The 18630-nt window shown below is 36.4% G+C and overlaps 1 protein-coding gene across 1 annotated transcript in view; it reads right to left on the bottom strand.

The window, feature by feature from the left end:
- Positions 1–2048: 2048 nt before the first annotated feature.
- LOC107283474 (gamma-aminobutyric acid receptor subunit alpha-5) overlaps positions 2049–18630 on the bottom strand; it is a 132197-nt gene continuing 115615 nt past the window's right edge. The window contains exons 6-9 of the mRNA XM_015811393.1: positions 13940–14083; positions 4610–4762; positions 2682–2893; positions 2049–2348 (exon numbers count right to left, since the gene is read on the bottom strand). Coding sequence (XP_015666879.1) covers positions 2049–2348; positions 2682–2893; positions 4610–4762; positions 13940–14083 — 809 coding nt within the window. The remainder of the gene's footprint in view (positions 2349–2681; positions 2894–4609; positions 4763–13939; positions 14084–18630) is intronic.

Here is an 18630-nt window from a genome sequence, read left to right as displayed (position 1 = left end):
TTATTATGGTCTGCTACAATGCAAGCAATATAATTGCAGTAACCTTTTATTGCCATGGGACTGATTAACAGATTTATATGAATTTTTCATACTGATTGTGACATATTGCAATTTTGTTTTGAATATTAACAGAAAGAAGAGAAACAATATGTAGGAAGGGAAAATAAATAATACCATAAATATATTGGAAATAATACTATTTCATTGTAAGTAGTAGTCAAATGAAGCAGCTAAATCACATATGACTAATCTCTGTTATGGTTACTGATGTGGCTTGTTGTAAAACCTGAGATGGCCTTGAATGGGTAGCCATGGGGCAGTTGTTAAGATTCTCAGAATGGCAAAGAAAGAATTGTGGAAATGGGTGAACCAAGAGTGGCCTCTGGAAAAGGCAGCCATGTCGTTATTGCCAGGAATGGCCTTATCATTGAACTGAATAAATCTGCTTGAATTAACCAGTCCAGATGGGCAGATGGGAGAGTAGCTTTCAGTGTCTTTACTTTACATTTCAGGCACAACAGTGCATTTAGGCCATTACTGTTTCAAAGTCCTAGGGCCGTGGTGGCAAACCTATGGCACGGTGCCAAAGGTGGCATGCAGAGCCCTCTCTGTGGGCATGCGCACCGTCGCCCCAGTCCTAGGCCTTCAGCTGGGTTTTATAAAACCTTTTCGCTTTAGGCCTCTGGTGCCATGTGCAAAAAAAAAAAGGTTCAATCAATCAATCAATTTCAACTTCTCACAGGAAAAAAAAAGATCTTGCAAAGTTGGAATTGATTGATTGAACTTTTTAGTCCCACCCAGTCTGCCGTTACCACCGAAGCCATGCCCACCCAATGGGCCACACCCACCCAATGGGCCACACCCATCCGTCACCCGATGATACATAAGTCAGTTTTGGGTTGCAGTTTGGGCACTCGGTCTCTAAAAGGTTCGCCATCACTGTCCTAGGGTCTGAAGCTACCTGAGCCTTCTGGGACTATGAAGCCACTAAGGAGGGAGCCACTTGATTTGCAGCAAGTCACTCAGTTCAAATGCCAAGGCATCGACCAGAATCAAGAGAATGTAGCTGATATATCAACACAAAGTGCTACAACTGGTTCAACAAAACCTGCACAAGTTTACAATGCAAAGAAAGGAAGCGCCAGTTCCTGTACATAGCTGAATATTGTGCATTCTATGATATTATCTAGAAAAGTCTTACCCATGGCAGTCATCACAGGGTTCAGGGTCCCCTATGGTATATATGTCATGGGCACCAGTAATATTTAGCAGTTCTCATCAGTATTAAGTGTTAGACAGTTTTACACACTGAGAACTGCTTCCACGTATCAAAGCTGAGAACAGATAATAGGTTGGAAAATTAGTCCAGTTTTTAGAGATTTGTATTTCAAAGTGTAAATGGCCTTCATAAAAAATGCTGCATTCAGAGAGAAAAAGAAATCTGTGCCTATGGCATTTGAGCGGTAATGTTGGTTCCACACATCCAAGTTATCAGGGGAGGAGTGTAGACTTCAGTGGTCTGCCGAAACTTGCTTGTGGGCAATGTGCTCTTAAGAGGTGCTGTAAATCCACTTCATGTGCATTCAGCATGACTATGAGCTAGAGTATTCCAGCATGGACAAACTCTGAAATAGCTTGTAAGAATACCTCTGTAGTTGCAAAGTTCACAGTCCCACTATGTGCATGAATGTACATTCGAAGTATAAAAAATGGCAGATATGCTATACGCCCAAACAGTTTAAAAAATATACCCTATTTCATTTGTAAACTATCAATGCAGGATACCCAGCAGCATAGAAGCTGTGTTCCATGTCTTCTGTTGTCCTAAAAAGATTAGTGTCTGTTGCCATTTATGTAATTGTCACAAACATTTGAGGTTACATGTAGAAATAATCAAGGCAAGAATAATTTTGTACATATTGTTAAACATGCAAAAACTTCCTGAAGAATATTGCCCAAAGGTCAAAAATCTTTTGGAACCTCAAATTCTCCTTGGTAGCATTTGTTTTTGCAAGTATGGCTAACTCTTGATCTGGAAGTCTTTCCATTTATTTTGGAGAAGCAGCACCTTTAATAACGGGTTCCCTGTTCAAATATGTGGCCCAATAAACTAAATTAAATGTTCCAAATAAGACGGGGAAAACTATTCGGGACATTTTGTCAATCTTACTGATGCTGTTATACGTCTTTTTGTTTTCAGCTGGTTTCTCAATGGGTATGGCTGGAGCAGAAACAGAGTTGGAGATGACTGAAGGGGTGGAGTCCTTTGGTATGTTTAATGTGGGTGTCATCTTTCCAGCAGCATAGGTGTTGATGGCTTTATTTGCCATTAATTCACGTTCTTTTTTCTGAAAAACACACAACAACAACACATTAGAAAACTATAATTTTTAAAAAGAGATGCTTGGGTCATTGAAAATGAGCTTTATACAGAGTCCCTACAATCTCTGGTTATACTATATATACTATTCATTGGATTATTATCGTTGTAATTTACAGCATTGTAGTTTATTAAACAGGTAAATGTTTTCCCATTCTGCTAGCATGATGTGGAAGAATATAAATGTCCAAACAGGTTATGGAGAAAAAAAATATTCAACAGGATGTCTAGAAAACTTGTGACATTCTGTTCCCCCCTTGATATTTAATACTTTATTTCTTCAAGGAGTTGTAATAGCCACCTTTTTTTTTGCAGCCTCCAAAGCTTTTTTGCCATCCCAAGCCCAGCTTCTTTTGGTAAAATAGTTGACTGTAGCAAATTCAATCAGGGCAGAAAAGACAAAGGCATAGCATACAGCGATAAACCAATCCATTGCGGTAGCATAAGCCACTTTGGGTAGAGAGTTACGGGCACTGATGCTTAAGGTTGTCATTGTAAGAACTGTGGTTACTCCTTTAAAAAAGAGAGAGAAAGAAAAAGATATTTAGAAATTACCTAAAATTTATTTATTTATTTAGCATATGGTGATGTTAAATTAGCCAGGAGTCTATAATGCTAATACAGAGTAGTAGTTTGGCTGCCTAACTACTAGCTAGCTCTGTTTGGTTTATACTCACATGCTTTCCAAAGTGCATCATAGGCATTAAGCTAGCTCTGCACAAGAAAGAAAGACAAACAGCTTTCCTGCATTGTTATCCATTGTTCTCCTTCCACCCAAGCCTCCTTGCAAATAGACATCACAAGCAGGAAGGTCCAGCACCAGCAGGATTCTAACCATCTGCATGAAGAGCCAGCTCGTCTTCCCACTGAAGTTATCTACTCACGTAGAACATACTTTCAAACTGCCAGGTGGGCAGAAGCTGAGGCGAGTAATGGGAGGTCACCCACCATGCAATGCTAGGACTTGAACTGCAGGATTAAGTCACTAAACCCCCATGTCTCAATGTTACCTAAAATGTGTAATATGTAAAACTTTTTCAGATTGGTCATCTTCAAAGTGAATTTGTAGAGGGAATAACCTTGAAGGACAATGGAAAGATTGGCTACCAAGACAACAGACATATAAGAAACTAATTTGAGAAACCCCTCAGACAGACCCCTTCTAATAAACATGAAGGTAAAGTAAAGGAGGAGAGAAGCATACTCAGACTTGCAGGATTCCATTACTATACCACATACTGTCTGTTTCTTAGTCTGTTGTATCTTGTAGGGCAGATAGAATGCTTCCTATTATATACTAACCTGTCCCCAGGAAGGATTAGATGGCTTGCCTAAAGTATCCAAGCAGGGGGATTGTATCTAAGTAAGTGCAGTCACATGGAAAAAAATAAGCTAGAAATTTTGCTATATGCTCCAAAATAACTGGAGGGTACTAACTTGGAAAAGACTGACATAAGTGATGTGTAGATAGTTAACTGGACAAAAATGACTACTACATTCAACTTGCATAGTTGAATGTTGCATTATCACTTCTGTAACGGTATGTGGGAATGACCTTGGGAGAGTGGGCCCAGAGACACCACATAGGGAACAGTCAGATAAGAGACAGTATAGACCACAGCTGTATAGTGGGGGGGGGGAGAGATTCAGAAGAGACCCTCCCTAATTTCTCAGATGTAAGGAAAAGGGAGAGGAATTCTACTTTCAGACTTACAAGATTCTGTTAATGTAGCCTAATGTAGACTTGGCTCATCTGATTGTGTTTCCTATCTGCCATCTGGCTGACAGTTCTGTAACCTGGTTGTTGAATTGTATACCTGGAATTTAGTCTTACTGATAGCTTGGTTTCTCAAGTAACCCTCATCAGATCACAAACTAATTAATATACATTATCCTTCTAATGGCTCTCTAGTAACACACAGTTTTATTCTATTCTGCAACACCTACATTGTTCTACATTTCAACTTTTCTATGAAGAAAAAGAAAAGCAGGTAAAGTACCAGACGTATATTGATTCACAGTATCTAGAGTTACTTTTCATTTTGTATCTTCCTTAAGGGGAAAGAAGAAAGAAGTGCTAAAGTGCTTGGATTGGGTACAGGTGCAGGGGGAATTTACTGTCAGGAAGAATTAAGCATTGCCTCTTTCTTGAGAGATTCTGTTGCAAAGGAAATTAGGTTTGGAAATCCCAGAATAAAGGATCTTTTAAGGATGAAGGAGAGTACTTACCAAATACTGTTCGAGCAGGGACAGATTCTCTGTTTAACCAGAATGATACTTGTGATAAGATTACTGTCATAATGCAGGGAAGGTAAGTCTGGATGACAAAATAACCAATTTTCCTTTTCAGATGAAAATGCGCCCTCATTATAGTGTATTCCCCTAGGTAGGAGAAGATAAAGATGTAACTTAGCAAGAAAAAACAGAATTATTAACTCCTTCCATTTAAGTAGTTTCTCCACAAGCCACTTCAACAGTCCTAGAATAGCCCAAACAGAATATTGATTTGAGGATGCTTATCATCAGCCACTAAGCTGCATACTAGCAAATGGCTGGGGACTGGAGATTGATTCACAAGATCCATTTTTCCTCTTCCCAAAAGTTAAACCTGATCTTATTTCTGAGCCTTGAGATCACAGGCCTTCTATCCAAGCTTCATAAATAATCCATACCAGAGGCTCTGACTTGCTACTTGCATATTTGTCAACAAGAACACTGACTTCTATAGCCTTTGCCAGCCTGCATGTTACAGTCCACTGCTGAGGCTGGGGGAAAGGTTTCCATGAAAGAGCTTCTTTAAATGAAGATGCCATATGGATTCTTTATGATGGGACAACACAGCTCATGGAGAGTCTGTACACCACTGTAGCACTGTAGCTTGCCTAGCAGCAAGCCAATCAGCGCTGCCGGCATCTCTCTGCATGGGGCAGAAGATCATTGTGTTAGTGACACTACATGTTAAGACTCCCTGTAGATGTACAGCCCCAAGAAATCATTTCAAGGGCACCCATTTGAGAAACATGGCAATTTCAGGGAAAGGTTCTTTCTCTTATAATTGTATAGCTGCATGGAATGCAGGCAACTATTGTGAACTGGTGTTAAAGGAAGCTAACTATTTAGACATTTGTTCTCTTGTGCAAGTTCTGGAAGACCAGATTAATCCCATTTTTTCCCTCTACATCCAACAGAGACAAGGAAATGCAATGATTTACTAAAGCTGGGCAAATATTTTAAAAGAGTGTTTTGCAATGGAGGAGGGAAGTGTTTCTTATTAGAAAATAAGAAAAAAATATATTATGCAAATATTCTTTTGGACACAAGTCTTTGGTGGGTCAACAATCTCTTGGGCTTCAACTGGCCCACTGGAGAATCACCCCTTCCCATCCAGCTATGAGCTTCTGTTCCTCCATGGCCACTACAGCTTTGGCTGATGGAGAAAGCAGAATCTTACTTGATAAGGTTTATTTTTTTCCAAAACTATTGTGCCTCTCCATTTATGTATTGTATAAATAAGGGAATGGGCTTCAGATTTGGCTTCTGCCTATGCGTAAGGTACATACAAACCATTTCACTGCCCTAAGTTGTATCCATCAAAACTAGCCGTGGTATAATAGGCTGGGAGAATAACCTTGGGAGACAGGAGGAAGAGCTGCTGCCTAGACAATGGTCTTTTTTTATCAGAATCTAAAGGAGGGAGAAAGTGGAGAAAGTATTTCTGGGGCTTCCCTAGTTCTCTGGAAAGTAAAGATAGGAGAAGAGTGCTTTCAGGCTTTCAAGATAGCAATAACTGAGGTACAAAAGCACTACCACAGCCCGAATAACAGCATCAGTATCTACTTCATTAGATGATGGCAGCTTATACTTAACATGGTAAGAGCAATGCTATGAAGACCACACTTTATATACTTTCAACCTGCCTTGAGGATGGAAGAAAGCAAATTTTCAAGTCTGCCCAAATAAGCCCTTTATTAAACGGATTAAATCATTAAAGCAGCCCCCTTTTTTTGTAAAAGTTTTATTTTTTTATGATAACAACCTGGTGTACAGCGTGTTGTCTTGGTTGATAATTTTTTTTACAATCAATAGTTAATTAACAGTCAATAATAATTAATTTTTATATTTCCATAATTAGTATATTAATTGATAATATATTTCCTTGATCTTCTCTTCTCCCAATAGTATTCTCCTTCTTCAGCATTAAACAAATATAATTTTTGATATTTAATATTATCCATATATAAATGATGAAATAAAAACATTTTCTTCTATATTTATACCAACAATAATAATGTCCATATATAGCATTAATTTTCTTGTCAACTTATGTTATGTTCGTAAAAGTCATCTTATTAAGTTACCAAATATCTTATTTTCATAAATCTTGTTTAAAACTCAATTTCTCCATAATATTCAAACAATTCTTATCAATCATAATTTTCTCAACAATTAACAGCTAAATATCCAAATTTTCCACTTAAATATATCATCCCAATATTTTCATATTTCATATATTATAGAAATACTATAGTACTTATCTATCATAACATCTACCTATAACATCTTTTCTAATCAATTTATATTTCACTTCTATTTGTAAAAATTAATTAAATCACTATATATCCTTTTTTCAAAATTCTTATTAAGCCTAATTTCCCCACAATATTTCAGTCTTTCCTTAATCCTAAATCTTTTCAAACTTAATTTGTCTTTAAAATTCAAACTTTTCCTTCACTTTCATCATCCCAATATTTTTACATTTTGTGTCTTATCAAAAATATCATATTACTTATATCTCTTATCCCACTTATTCTAAAGCCCCTTTATAGCCAAAGTTATTTGTTCATTTAGCCATATTCAAACAAGTGTTTGCTCGTATAATATTCCATCTGGTAGGGCGAGTCAAGTCTCTAATCTTCTGTCTTTGCCAAATTGTTTTCCAAATTAATATTTTCGACTTTTCAAACAGTTCTTGTAGTTTTGTAGTTGTTGTTAGGCATAGAGGATACATAATACGTATGATGCATGCTTTTTGACTCCCAAATAGTGATTCTCCTAGCAGTGTCCATTTTGTTAAGTCTTCTTTCGTCTCAAGTTTATTTTGACGTTCTAATACATAAGGTATCTTTTCCATATTTATTGTTGTATCCAAATCTTGTGAAGTTTTCTTGTTTGTATTAAGATATAGTTCCCTTCATTTGTGACTTCGCCAATTAAGTCATTTTTTTCTAGTTCACATTCTGTTATTTGATTTGTTTGTTCATTCTTTACCATCATTCTTTGAATGTTTTTTAATTGTAGATTTAAATTAGAAGTATATTCCTTTATGTTATCAAAGTTATGCTTAATCTCCTCATGGTTTAGAGCTATTGTGATCTGTATCTGTCATAGCATTGCATAAATGTCTTTTTGGAAAGTATTTGTCTTGTCTTGAAATGTTGCTTCTAGAGGTCTTTGATCTTTCTGGTTGAATCCTTCAAGAATAGATATTAAGAATGGCTTTCTATCATTTTTTAATGAATATGTCATATCCATGTTGTCTCCCCTTTTCGAGTAATCTGTCATAAGTGCCATAATCTCTGTAATTAGCCTTGTCAAGGTGGCCAAAACTCAAAATACAAACAGACCAATTTTATATAGTTCTTGTCTTTATATATAATTTTTATAATCCACTGTAATTTTCAATGGTCAAGGTTTCAGTAAAATCAATGTTTTATAGCAATTCTTTCTTTCAGGAGTCAATTGTCAATTGTCAACCAGTCAGAATTGCAATTCAGTATATTTAGCCACCTTAAATCTTTTGTGTAACTTTCCCTCTCAAACTTTAGTCATAGATCAAAGTTTTTAAACAATGCATAAGTTTAGGCCACAATCAAAATATTTCTTTTCCTTCAAACACTTTCCAATCTTATGGCTGGCCCAGTATACAATCTCTTATTTGTCCCCTGGCAAGTATCTTCTTAAAGGTTATTAGAGTTCATGGGAACAGACTTTTCTTTGTTTCTGGGGATTTTCTTTAATGTGCTATATTCTAGTTGTCCACTAGATATCAGCAAATATTTATTTTCCAGCTCTTTCAGGCAAGAAGTTCTTAATATTTTTCTTTTCTTTTTTTTTATAATTTCATCAAAATCCTTTAGAATATAATCTTAGCAGTTTGTTTTCGTTTGTTTTGATCAGATTGTAGTAGTTTAAATTTAATTTCAATATGTTTCTTTCCTCTTTAAAGGTTAATTCACCACTTCCATCTATGGGGGAATGGGAATGTAGTCCCCTTCTCTCACTTTCAGAGGTTTTTTGCTTTGGGGATCTTTCCCAGGGACTTAGTTGCAAAATAAGGGAGAGAAGATCAAATACTCTCACCAATTCCAAGCATGCTGTTCACCGTTGTTCTTGTTAGTGCTCTTGGGCTTCTCAGCTGCAGGTAGCTTGGGCTAGACGCTGACAAGTGGCTAGCCTTTCTCCTGTCGGGTTCGAAGGGCTTTCCTTGGATCAAATGAAGCAATTGCTGTCGCTTCGTGATCAATGGGGCACCCCTCCTTCGTGACTCTTTGAGGCGACTTCGGACCCATCTAGGGTCTCTCTGGCAGGGCAAAACTAGCCATGGGGAGCGGAGGTCCACTCTTGCACGGCCATGCGCTACGGGCACAAAACCAGAAGTCTCTAAAGCAGCCCCTTTGATTTGCATGTAGAGACAGCTGGAAGCAGCAACATGCAAGTTTGGGGCAAAGATGCAGTTGCTTTAATGATCTTTAAAATGTTTTTGTGTTTTGTAAAGCATCTCTTTAAGAGCACTTCCACAGCCCTACTAAATTTACTGTTTACAACAGACTTGTCATATTCCTAAGTACACAATGATTATTTAAACTCACTTTTCTTCCCATGCTAAGAGGCTCCAGATTGAGCTTCAACAAACAAACACATGGAAAGAGAATTCACGACCATTGTCCTTCACATATGACCAGCCACGGCTGGGTATAAGCAGGATCTAATATGAACAATATGATATAAATAATGAATTCTGGATATTATGATGGAAAACTGTCTAGTATCTCCACAACAGCATTAGAAGCCTAAATTTTAAGAACAGATGGATAAAAGCTGCCTACTTAACAAAAGTGAAATGTTTGGGTGAAAAGATCTATATCTATATAAAAATGTAAAAAATGTAAAAAAGAAAAAAACAGATGACACACACTCAAATTTTAGTAAGATTTTAAAAAGTATCTCACAGAACATGTGCCTTAGCAGAGACTGGCACCTTAAAAATTTGCACAAGGAAATATATAATTTGAGAAAGACATACATTAAAAAATGGGGGGAAATTCATGCAAAAACATGCTTAAGGCAAATTAAAATAAAGAGCTGCATGTTGGAGTAGTTCTGTTTTTAAAAAGTTTAATTTATGCAAAGTCACCTATAGGAAAATGATTAGGAAAAGTTAAGTAGTATAATGTGGATTTTCCTGTTGTTTTGGTATCAATACTTCTGTGATATAAAGCAACTAAATCTAAAAAATGTATGATCCTCATATTTTATACTACAAATATCATTTGTCCACCCAACCTGATCCAATTATTACAATCTAAAACTCATCTATAATTCACCATTTTGCAAAATCACTCCTCTGTTGTAACAACACCGTTCAAAAATAAGCAAGAAGGCCCAGGAATGTTCATCCATTCTGAGATAGGCTGAATCACTTTTGTTCTTGTTTCTTAAAGCATCTGATTGCCTCAAACAAATAGGGTCCTAACATAGGACAGCATCTTTCTCAGCTGGACCAGTGGATACTGCATTAAAAGCTTCATGGTGCAAACTGGTATGTCTTTAGTTCATAACCTCAAGCAAGGGGAACTCTGCATCCAGAGATGGTTCTCTCTAGTTGGACCTCGGTGAAGATGTAGGAATTGAATGTGGCAGGCAAAGTGAAAATAAAATGAGAAAATTATCCTCGCCTTGTCTCTTTTTCCTTTTTAGGATTCATTCAGGTCTACAATAAAAATTGATTTGATTCAATTTTAATACATAACACAGACACAAATAACACATAAACTGTATGTGTTATTTTTATATTCTCAGCTTCAGAAAAGGAAATGACATATTAGAAATCCTGATAACAGGCAGCCCAAAAGCTTGCTAAAGACCAGAAAATCCTTAGCTGACCAATGCTTTCCCCTGTGTGAAATCGGATTTTTGTATTTTGTTAATCCTCGGTTACAATCTGTGTCCTACTATTTCTGACCCATGCTGTATTGAGAGCTCAACTTGATCAGAGGTAACCTGGGACAATAGCACAGTGAAATAGGAAAGGAAAAAAGAAAGCTATTAAAAAAAATGATGTTTAGCACCAGCCATTGTTAAGGAAACTTCTATGAAAAGTAATTCTTGGATAAAGCTCTGATTGTGGATTGTGCTTAGAATCTCTTTTGGTTCTTAGTGTAGCATGTGCCAGAAGCCTTGGTAAGCACTGCTAAGAACTGGATGAGTGCCTGGCAGTCTGGCACATTCCCTGTGGACATCTTGCTCTTAGAAAGCTTCTCCACTCAGATCTAGGAGATGCTTCAGGAAATCTTCTGGACTTTTTTCTTGGTGATTGTGAAAGTGAAAGGAGAGCTGCCATTCATTGCAGAGAATAATGCTGCTATAATGGTGAACTGGTAAGAAAACTTTTGTGATGAACTTATTTTACTGGTCGATGTCCCCCCCCCCCCCGTAAAATCTTTTGGTCTTCGAGTGATCTAGAATTGTGTCTTTCTCTCCTTCTCATTATAATTCATAAAAGAAAATTAGTGCTATAGCTTTCAAAACCCTGATTTCAGAGTGCTCTGTAGAAGGGAGATATTGTGCTCTTTAATCTGATTGTTTTAAGGTCACTGTGATGTTTGCACCATCTCTCGCAATACTGTTCCTTTCTCTTTATTTTTGCACTTTTGAGATTGCATGGACTTTCTAAAAAACCAGTTCTCAGGAGGCTGTCATTTTGGGAATAATTTGTGCATTTACTGATTGAGCAGGCAAGACTTTAAGCACTGCCATTCTTTAATCTTTTCAGACTCTAGGGGATGTGTGTGTGTGTGCGTATGTGTGTACATGCATGCTCTGGGTCTATTACAAATCATTTAAATATCTATTCTCTCTACAGAGTAACAGGCAGCTGACCTCTTTTCTTCCTAAGTCTCAAATTAGCAGGGAACCCTGCTGGTGTGCTATGGGAGCCTGGGCCACGAATAGGAAATAAGTCCAGTATTTTCTTGAGTTGCTCCATCAATTTATTGGCATTCCTTCAAAACCTACAGAGGAAAACACAGCATGGAGCCACCTGATTCCAAGCTCTCAGGCAGGGTCCTTTGTCTCTAATTACCAGTATTCTCAATTTCTACTTCATTCTCAGAAGCAAGATGAGCATAAATCAGGTCCTACACCTCTTTATCATCTGTCCTTTTCCATGCATGCTTCTCCAGAAACAACAAGAAATAATTGCCTTGAAATCCTCATGTGGATGGCTGGGCTGGCATGAAAGCCTCTTTAAGTCTGTAGTGCTGCCATGTTTAGCACATTTTCTTCCAGGTACAGAAGTGTGAATCCTAGCATCCCTTTCCCCATTCATGGTGTCTAGACATACTATAGAGCAAGGCCTCAGTTGCCATATTTCCTTTCTCCTTTGCCCCCAAATTTTTTATTCAACATATGGTTGAGATGGGGGAAGAAATCAATCTATAGATGCTTGGTTGGCTCCTGTGGGAAAATAAGCTAGCAAAAGACGTAGCGCTTTAAGTAACTGCAAAGGAGCTCTCTGTCCCTAGTGCTTCTTTCAAGCTTGGATAGTTTGTCTGCTACATCTGTTTTCTCCAACAGAAATAAATATTCTTTAGCAGAATGTAAGAGACAGAGCTTTTTAGAAGCATCTGATGAATGTGTTTTTCAACCAATAATCCATTTATGGGGATAAAATTGTGGCAGGTTTAATAGGTATCTGAGAATTGTCATTATACTTTTATACTAAATGGCCTTATTTTTTCTTACATCTAGACATAATTTTATTGACTAAGTATAATAAGACCTTTTTACTTCCAATTAACCATCCTATCTATAGCTACCTTTGGGTACATTGTCAAGCATAAATCATTTTAGCATGTACTAATTAAATGACAACATCTATCAGGGCTGTGTAGTACTTCAGATCCAATTCCTAAAACATAGCAAGGAGCTTGTGGTGATATACCCATACTCATCCCTTTAAAACCATCCAGACTTTTCTCTCCAGCATTGTCAAGGACAATCACATATCCTAGACAAGATGAAACTATTTTAAAGAGTTATTTTCATAGTTAATTCAAATTTTGAACTGCATCCAGAGTACTGCATGCCCTAATATTGTGCATCTCAAAGCATGCAATCAGCATGAAGTATATCTCCTTTTTATTTGTTTATTTCAATACAATAATAAGTTGAAAAATCAGACTATAATGACCAGGAAATGTAACATGGTGCAACATTATTACAGAGAAAATGGGAAACCTATATTATGTGAATTGTATCACAGTTTTATTGAAATTCGAATCACAATCTGATTTTACACTGGGGTGGGTAGAAGATATACATGATTATCCCATAATAACTTGTACAGAAGAATGAGCCATCCTAAGAAGTCCAATACCACAAATAGTTCTTTTATACTACCCTTCCTGTCACAATACTGTTCAGTGGTATCCATTCAGTAATTCAGTTATGCAGGGCTTTTTTTCTCATAGAACGCCCAGAACGGAGTTCCGGCACCTTTTTTGGATGGAACCTTGTAGGGTAGGCAAGGCAGGTTGTATGAAGTGTGTGAGTTCCGGCACCCTTTTCTTTCTTTTTTTTACAAAAAAAGCACTGCAGTTATGACTGCTAAAGTGTGAATGTTGAAGTATTGCTTCTGTTGCTTATCTAGATAGCCTAAACAATCAAAACTGGCTGCCTGAAAAAAAAGCTTTTCCTTATATTAATCTGCTGTAATCTGAGGATGGAATGGAATGGAATGGAAATTGCATTAAGTGATGATGTAAGATGGGTTCTTTGCATTTAATGCCAAATTGACTGACTTTTCATGATGAAGTTTTACAAGTGGTAAAATATCTACTTTATTTATATGTACTTGCATTCTACTTTGTCTAAAGATTCTAGGCAACTAAATGCCTTTTCACTTGGTATTTATGAATGAATGACTATGGTGGAATTTGTGGTTTTGCTTTATCTACAGTTTATTGGTTTTACTGAGATAAGGTTTTTAAAAATTGTTGTCTGTTTTATTATTTTCTTACCAGCTTGAGATAGTTTTATCAATGGGGGAAAAGAGATACATGAATGTGGTGTGTATACAGGGATGAATGAAACAAGGCACACACAAGTAACTGTCAAATATTTATTAAATACTGAGAAAGATTCATATTGGGCATAGAGAAAGGGACACCACAGTGCAAACCAACCAGTATGACTTATTTTGAAAAAGTGCCATTCCATCAGCATGAACATTAAAACTTTCCTTACTGAATACTACAATTCAAAAGACAATTTCTTTACCTGTACTGGTACTGATGTTTTCAGAATCTACACTTTGTCCCATCAGGTGATATTGGTTAAGCCTAGAACCATCTTCTGCTACTACCACCGAAGTTGCTGAGGTGTTAGTCCACACATAGATTACTTCTGAATTGGGATAAGCATCTGGGTTAAAAAGTAGACAAGTTATGTTTGAACTAATGTAGTAGACAAGTTATGTATGAACTAATATTCATATACTGGACTTTTTACGTGAAAAGTCAAGCTTAATTTCTGCCAAGGTTCAGTTTCAAATTCTCTTGTTATTATTAAGATTCACTTCCTGGATATGTGAATTTATATAAAATAATAGGATGTTCATTTCAGCTAAAAATAGCTCTCGTTTAATAAGAAATACATAGAAGAACTTTCAAAGCCTATGTTCACTCCCTTTTCCTGGAAATGAAGCTTTGATTATTAACAAAAACACTGAAAAGCATTTGTGTCTTACAAATTTATAATCTGCCTTAGGTCTCAATATCCACAAGAATCCTATTTCCCCATTTGTTCTGTGAGATTCAATTACTATATTTTATAGATGGAAATCAGAAACTGAGAAATAGCATGCCCAGAGATTCATTCATTAACCCAAAGTCTAGGGACTGCTCTGACTATTACAAAAAGCAGATATATTTCCATTTCTGTGTTATCACACTCTGCATGTTCAAAATAGGCTGGAATAATTATCTCTATACACACATATAAAGGGGGGAGAATTATTTCAGAGCAAAAGTAGAAATAATTAATATGTAATTAAATGAATAGATGTTGTGTCTGCATAGATTGTGACCAGAGTTGGTGTAGGTTGGGGTGGCTTTCCTCTGCCATATTACGCATATAGTATATACAATCCTTCTGAAGAGATTTTACCACTATTGCAGCATTATGTGCACATCTAAGCCTGAATAAAAGATAGTAAACAAAGATAGTACTATGGTTGATGCTTGCCTCTTTTACCAGCAACTACCACAATCTTTCCTGCAGCATACACTGGTTCAGTTTGCTCAGCCCATTACCCTTCTACATGTCTTGGGTTGGCACCTGCCAGGTATTGCCAAATGAGAAGCACTATCAAGCATCATAAAATCCAGATTGTGGATTGGATTTGTCTAAATGTGGCTGATCACAAATTATGCAATGTAAATGACAGGAAAAAGCAAAAGATTAGTATTAGCACAGGCTTACATTACTAACTGTGGAAGCAGAGCTTTGTGGTGATGTCAGAGACTTTCCTCCCATTTTTTCCACCTGGATTTTGAGGTTGAATTCTTGGAGCACTCCTGTGCTCCTGCTATAAAGGAAAGGTACATTCTGCACCCAGATGCAGTCTGTGTATTGTCCAGAACACACAATACACATTCATGTGTTGGACAAAAGGAAAAGAGAAAGTTGTAGGTGTGGGAAGAGGCAATAGGAAATACCAAAACAAAATAAACTTGCTGCAGGATCAGGGAGCGGGGATGTCTGCAAGTCTGGAAAAAGTAGGGGCAGCTTCAGATGCTCAAAAGAGGAAAGCTAACAGGAGCTTGGAAAACATGCCATCTTCTCCAGAAGTGCCAACAATGAACAGCTGGGAGATGCTAAATTCACTAGCAGCATCCAGTGTTTGGCTGTAAAGTCTAAAATCTCCAGCCAGCCTGACACAAAATCAGCCAAATACCCGGTGGTTTGAACTCAGGTTGCAAAGTTTTTCCCATCTAGAATTGGGAAAATAGCCGAGTCTGATAATTTAGGGCTAGACAATGCAAGAAAGGGGAGGACATGGAAAGGAGCTAATACAAAGTCATATAAATTGTGGCTAAGAATCCTTAAAGTTAAATACATAACATATACAAATTACACCCATGGGCACACAGTAAAAGTTATAGTGATGAAATTTAGAAATAAGCGGGTTTATCATTGGTTTTATTTAGAGTAGAATGGTTATTTTGTATAAAAAGCTCTTTGTGCAACAAAGGAGGGGGGAAAGAGATTCTCCTTATTTGTGGTCTTTGTCATTCCCCCAAAAGAACCCTTTACAGCAGCCAATTTAGAAAAATTAAAATATTTCTGACTTCCGGTTTGCCGACATGGCCGTCATGGACATATGGAAGATGAGCTCCGTCTTCCGTGTCCAGTTTCACATTGCTGGGGGACCCTGGAAAGTTGCCCTGTAGGGGTGACCAGCAAGGAGGGGATCCCTGCTTGATTGCGGAAGGGAGGTAGCCCTTCCATTTGATCTGGGGCAGCCCTCCAAACTGGTGGACGAAAGACTGGCCATAGAAATATAGCTCGTCACTAGGCTGCAGAGAGCCGAAGTCACACTTACCACCAGGCAACTTTAAAGCAGCGCAGAAGAGACTGGATGAGATCTACCTCTCTTAAATCCTAACTATCTTTTTTACCTGCATAAGCTGCTTAAGTACTTTCCCCCCTGTGGAGAGGGAAGAGAGATTATACCTCTCCCTCTAAAAACAGCAGCGACTGACTATCTAGGGGAGTTTAAAAATGTTGCAAGAATAACTTGATCCTAATTGGAATTTTACCTCTTAAAGTTTGTGGACTAAAAGACTTTCTACTTTTACTGAAGATCTGGGTTTTTTACTTATAAAAAAGAAGTAAAACTGAAAAGATTATAAAAACCTCAGACTTAAAGGAAAAATTTAAATATAGGGGCAACATCTTGTGGCTAAACCTGATATTACAACTGTTATTGCTAAAAAGAGACTTGGCTGGCAGCCTAGACAAATAGATAAGACTTATAATCTTGAGATATCAGCTGTGAAGTCCAACTGTGTTCCATACTTACTGAATTTTTTTTTATATTCTCTGAGTGCAAAGCTTTTAACCTAACACATTACAAAGAGAATATGGAGGAAAATCAGGGACATACAAACTATTCTTAAAGCTACTGATGAAATAAGAGGTTGCAGAAAAGAATGGGATGTCAGCCTAGATACACAAACTCAAATTTTGATTACAACTGAAAGACCAACTACATAGAATATGACGGAAAAAGTGGACCAATTAAATACTATGACAGAGGATTCAACTGATCAACAAATACAATCAATGGAAAACCCAGAAAAGGGACTGACAATATGGAAAAGGGAAAAGATTTTCTACATAAATCAGAAAAAATCTGAGGATCAAGAAGAAGAACAGACTGAAGAGAAGATAAACAGCTTAAGACAACTATATCAAGATGGAAAAATAGAGAGACAATTTGTTAGTTTCTCAAAAAATGGCGATCGGACGGTTTTTTCTATGTCAAACAACATATACAACACAGGGAGATCTATTTGATGACTCAAAAGCACGGACATGGAAGACGATTTGGCAAAGAAAGCAAGCTAGAATAAGACTGAAGAAAATTGGGGTTTTGACCTATTAGTGAGAATTAAAATAGAATATTCTCAAATAGATAAGATGTGTACTTTGAATATTAGAAATTGTTATGAGTTGAGTTAAAGGATGCTCTGGTCATTTAAGACTTGGAAATATAAACATTAATAGTTAAATTTGAATATTGAATATAAAGGCAATTAAAATATATATAAACTAAAATTTTATTGATGAATGTAACAAATATGTTTTTATTTAGTGGTAATAACAAAAAATACTAGCTTAAATATGAGATAGTAGATATTGAGAGAAAAAAGAGGAAGTATTAAATGTTGAAATAAGAGAAATTTTGGTTATTAAATTTAAGATATTTGGAAATTACTAGAAAATAAGAATATTTTAATGTATTATTAACCAGCTGATGTAAGATCTTGGGATGAATTGTGATAAAGGAAATTGGGGTTATTTAAAACTTGGAAACTATAAATATTAAATGTTAAAATTAAATATTAATGGGAAACTAAAAATTGGGAAAAACGTATCAGGATATTGATTGTCTAAAAAGATTGAATGTTAAAATGACTATATAAACTAAAAATTATTGATAAATGTAAGAAAGTTATTTGTATTAAATTGATATAAGAATTGTACTAATTTAAATGTGAGACAGTAAATACCAAGGGCAAAAGAGAGGAAATATTTAATGTAATAGTTTGTGATCTGTACTAAAGAAATTTGTATGTTATTGAATTATGAACCAACCCAGCCGCCACGTTGCTTTTCAAATATTTAAATGTAAAACTGGAAAATCAATTAAAAAAAGAAAAAAAAAAAGAAAAATTAAAATATTTCTAAAGTTGCACAAGGGATGAGAACAGCAGAGTAGAAAACTGAATTCAAAAGATTGCTTGATTTCTCTTTCTCTTCCTTCCTCTTTCCTTGAAAGCTCTTTTTCAGAACCCCATTGACTGGCATACCAATAGGAACAGGTGTTCTCCCTCTAGTTTTTATAAGAGGAGCAAGATTCCTTGGTCCTGGTTTTCCCTCACAACAGGCATCATTTGCCCAGGGAAAAGATCACCACCATTGCTATCCTTCACATGTGATGGGGAAGGCTTGGATAATTGTAAATTGGCACCTTCAATGGAGGCTTTAAACATCCTGCAAAATGCAAAGTGACAAAGTCACTGGTCTGGAGCTTCTCTGAATCAGTTACTTAGCTATTTTTGAGCATAGGTCTTCTGATCTTACAGAGACCTGTTTGTTTAAATAATAATAATAATAATAATAATAATAATAATAATAATAATAATAATAATAATAATAATAATAATAATAATAATAATAAT

The sequence above is a fragment of the Protobothrops mucrosquamatus genome, unplaced genomic scaffold (genome assembly GCF_001527695.2).
Source record: "Protobothrops mucrosquamatus isolate PMUCROS unplaced genomic scaffold, P.Mucros_1.0 scaffold40, whole genome shotgun sequence".
NCBI lineage: Eukaryota > Metazoa > Chordata > Lepidosauria > Squamata > Viperidae > Protobothrops > Protobothrops mucrosquamatus.
This window is presented reverse-complemented; position numbering and strand designations above follow the sequence as displayed.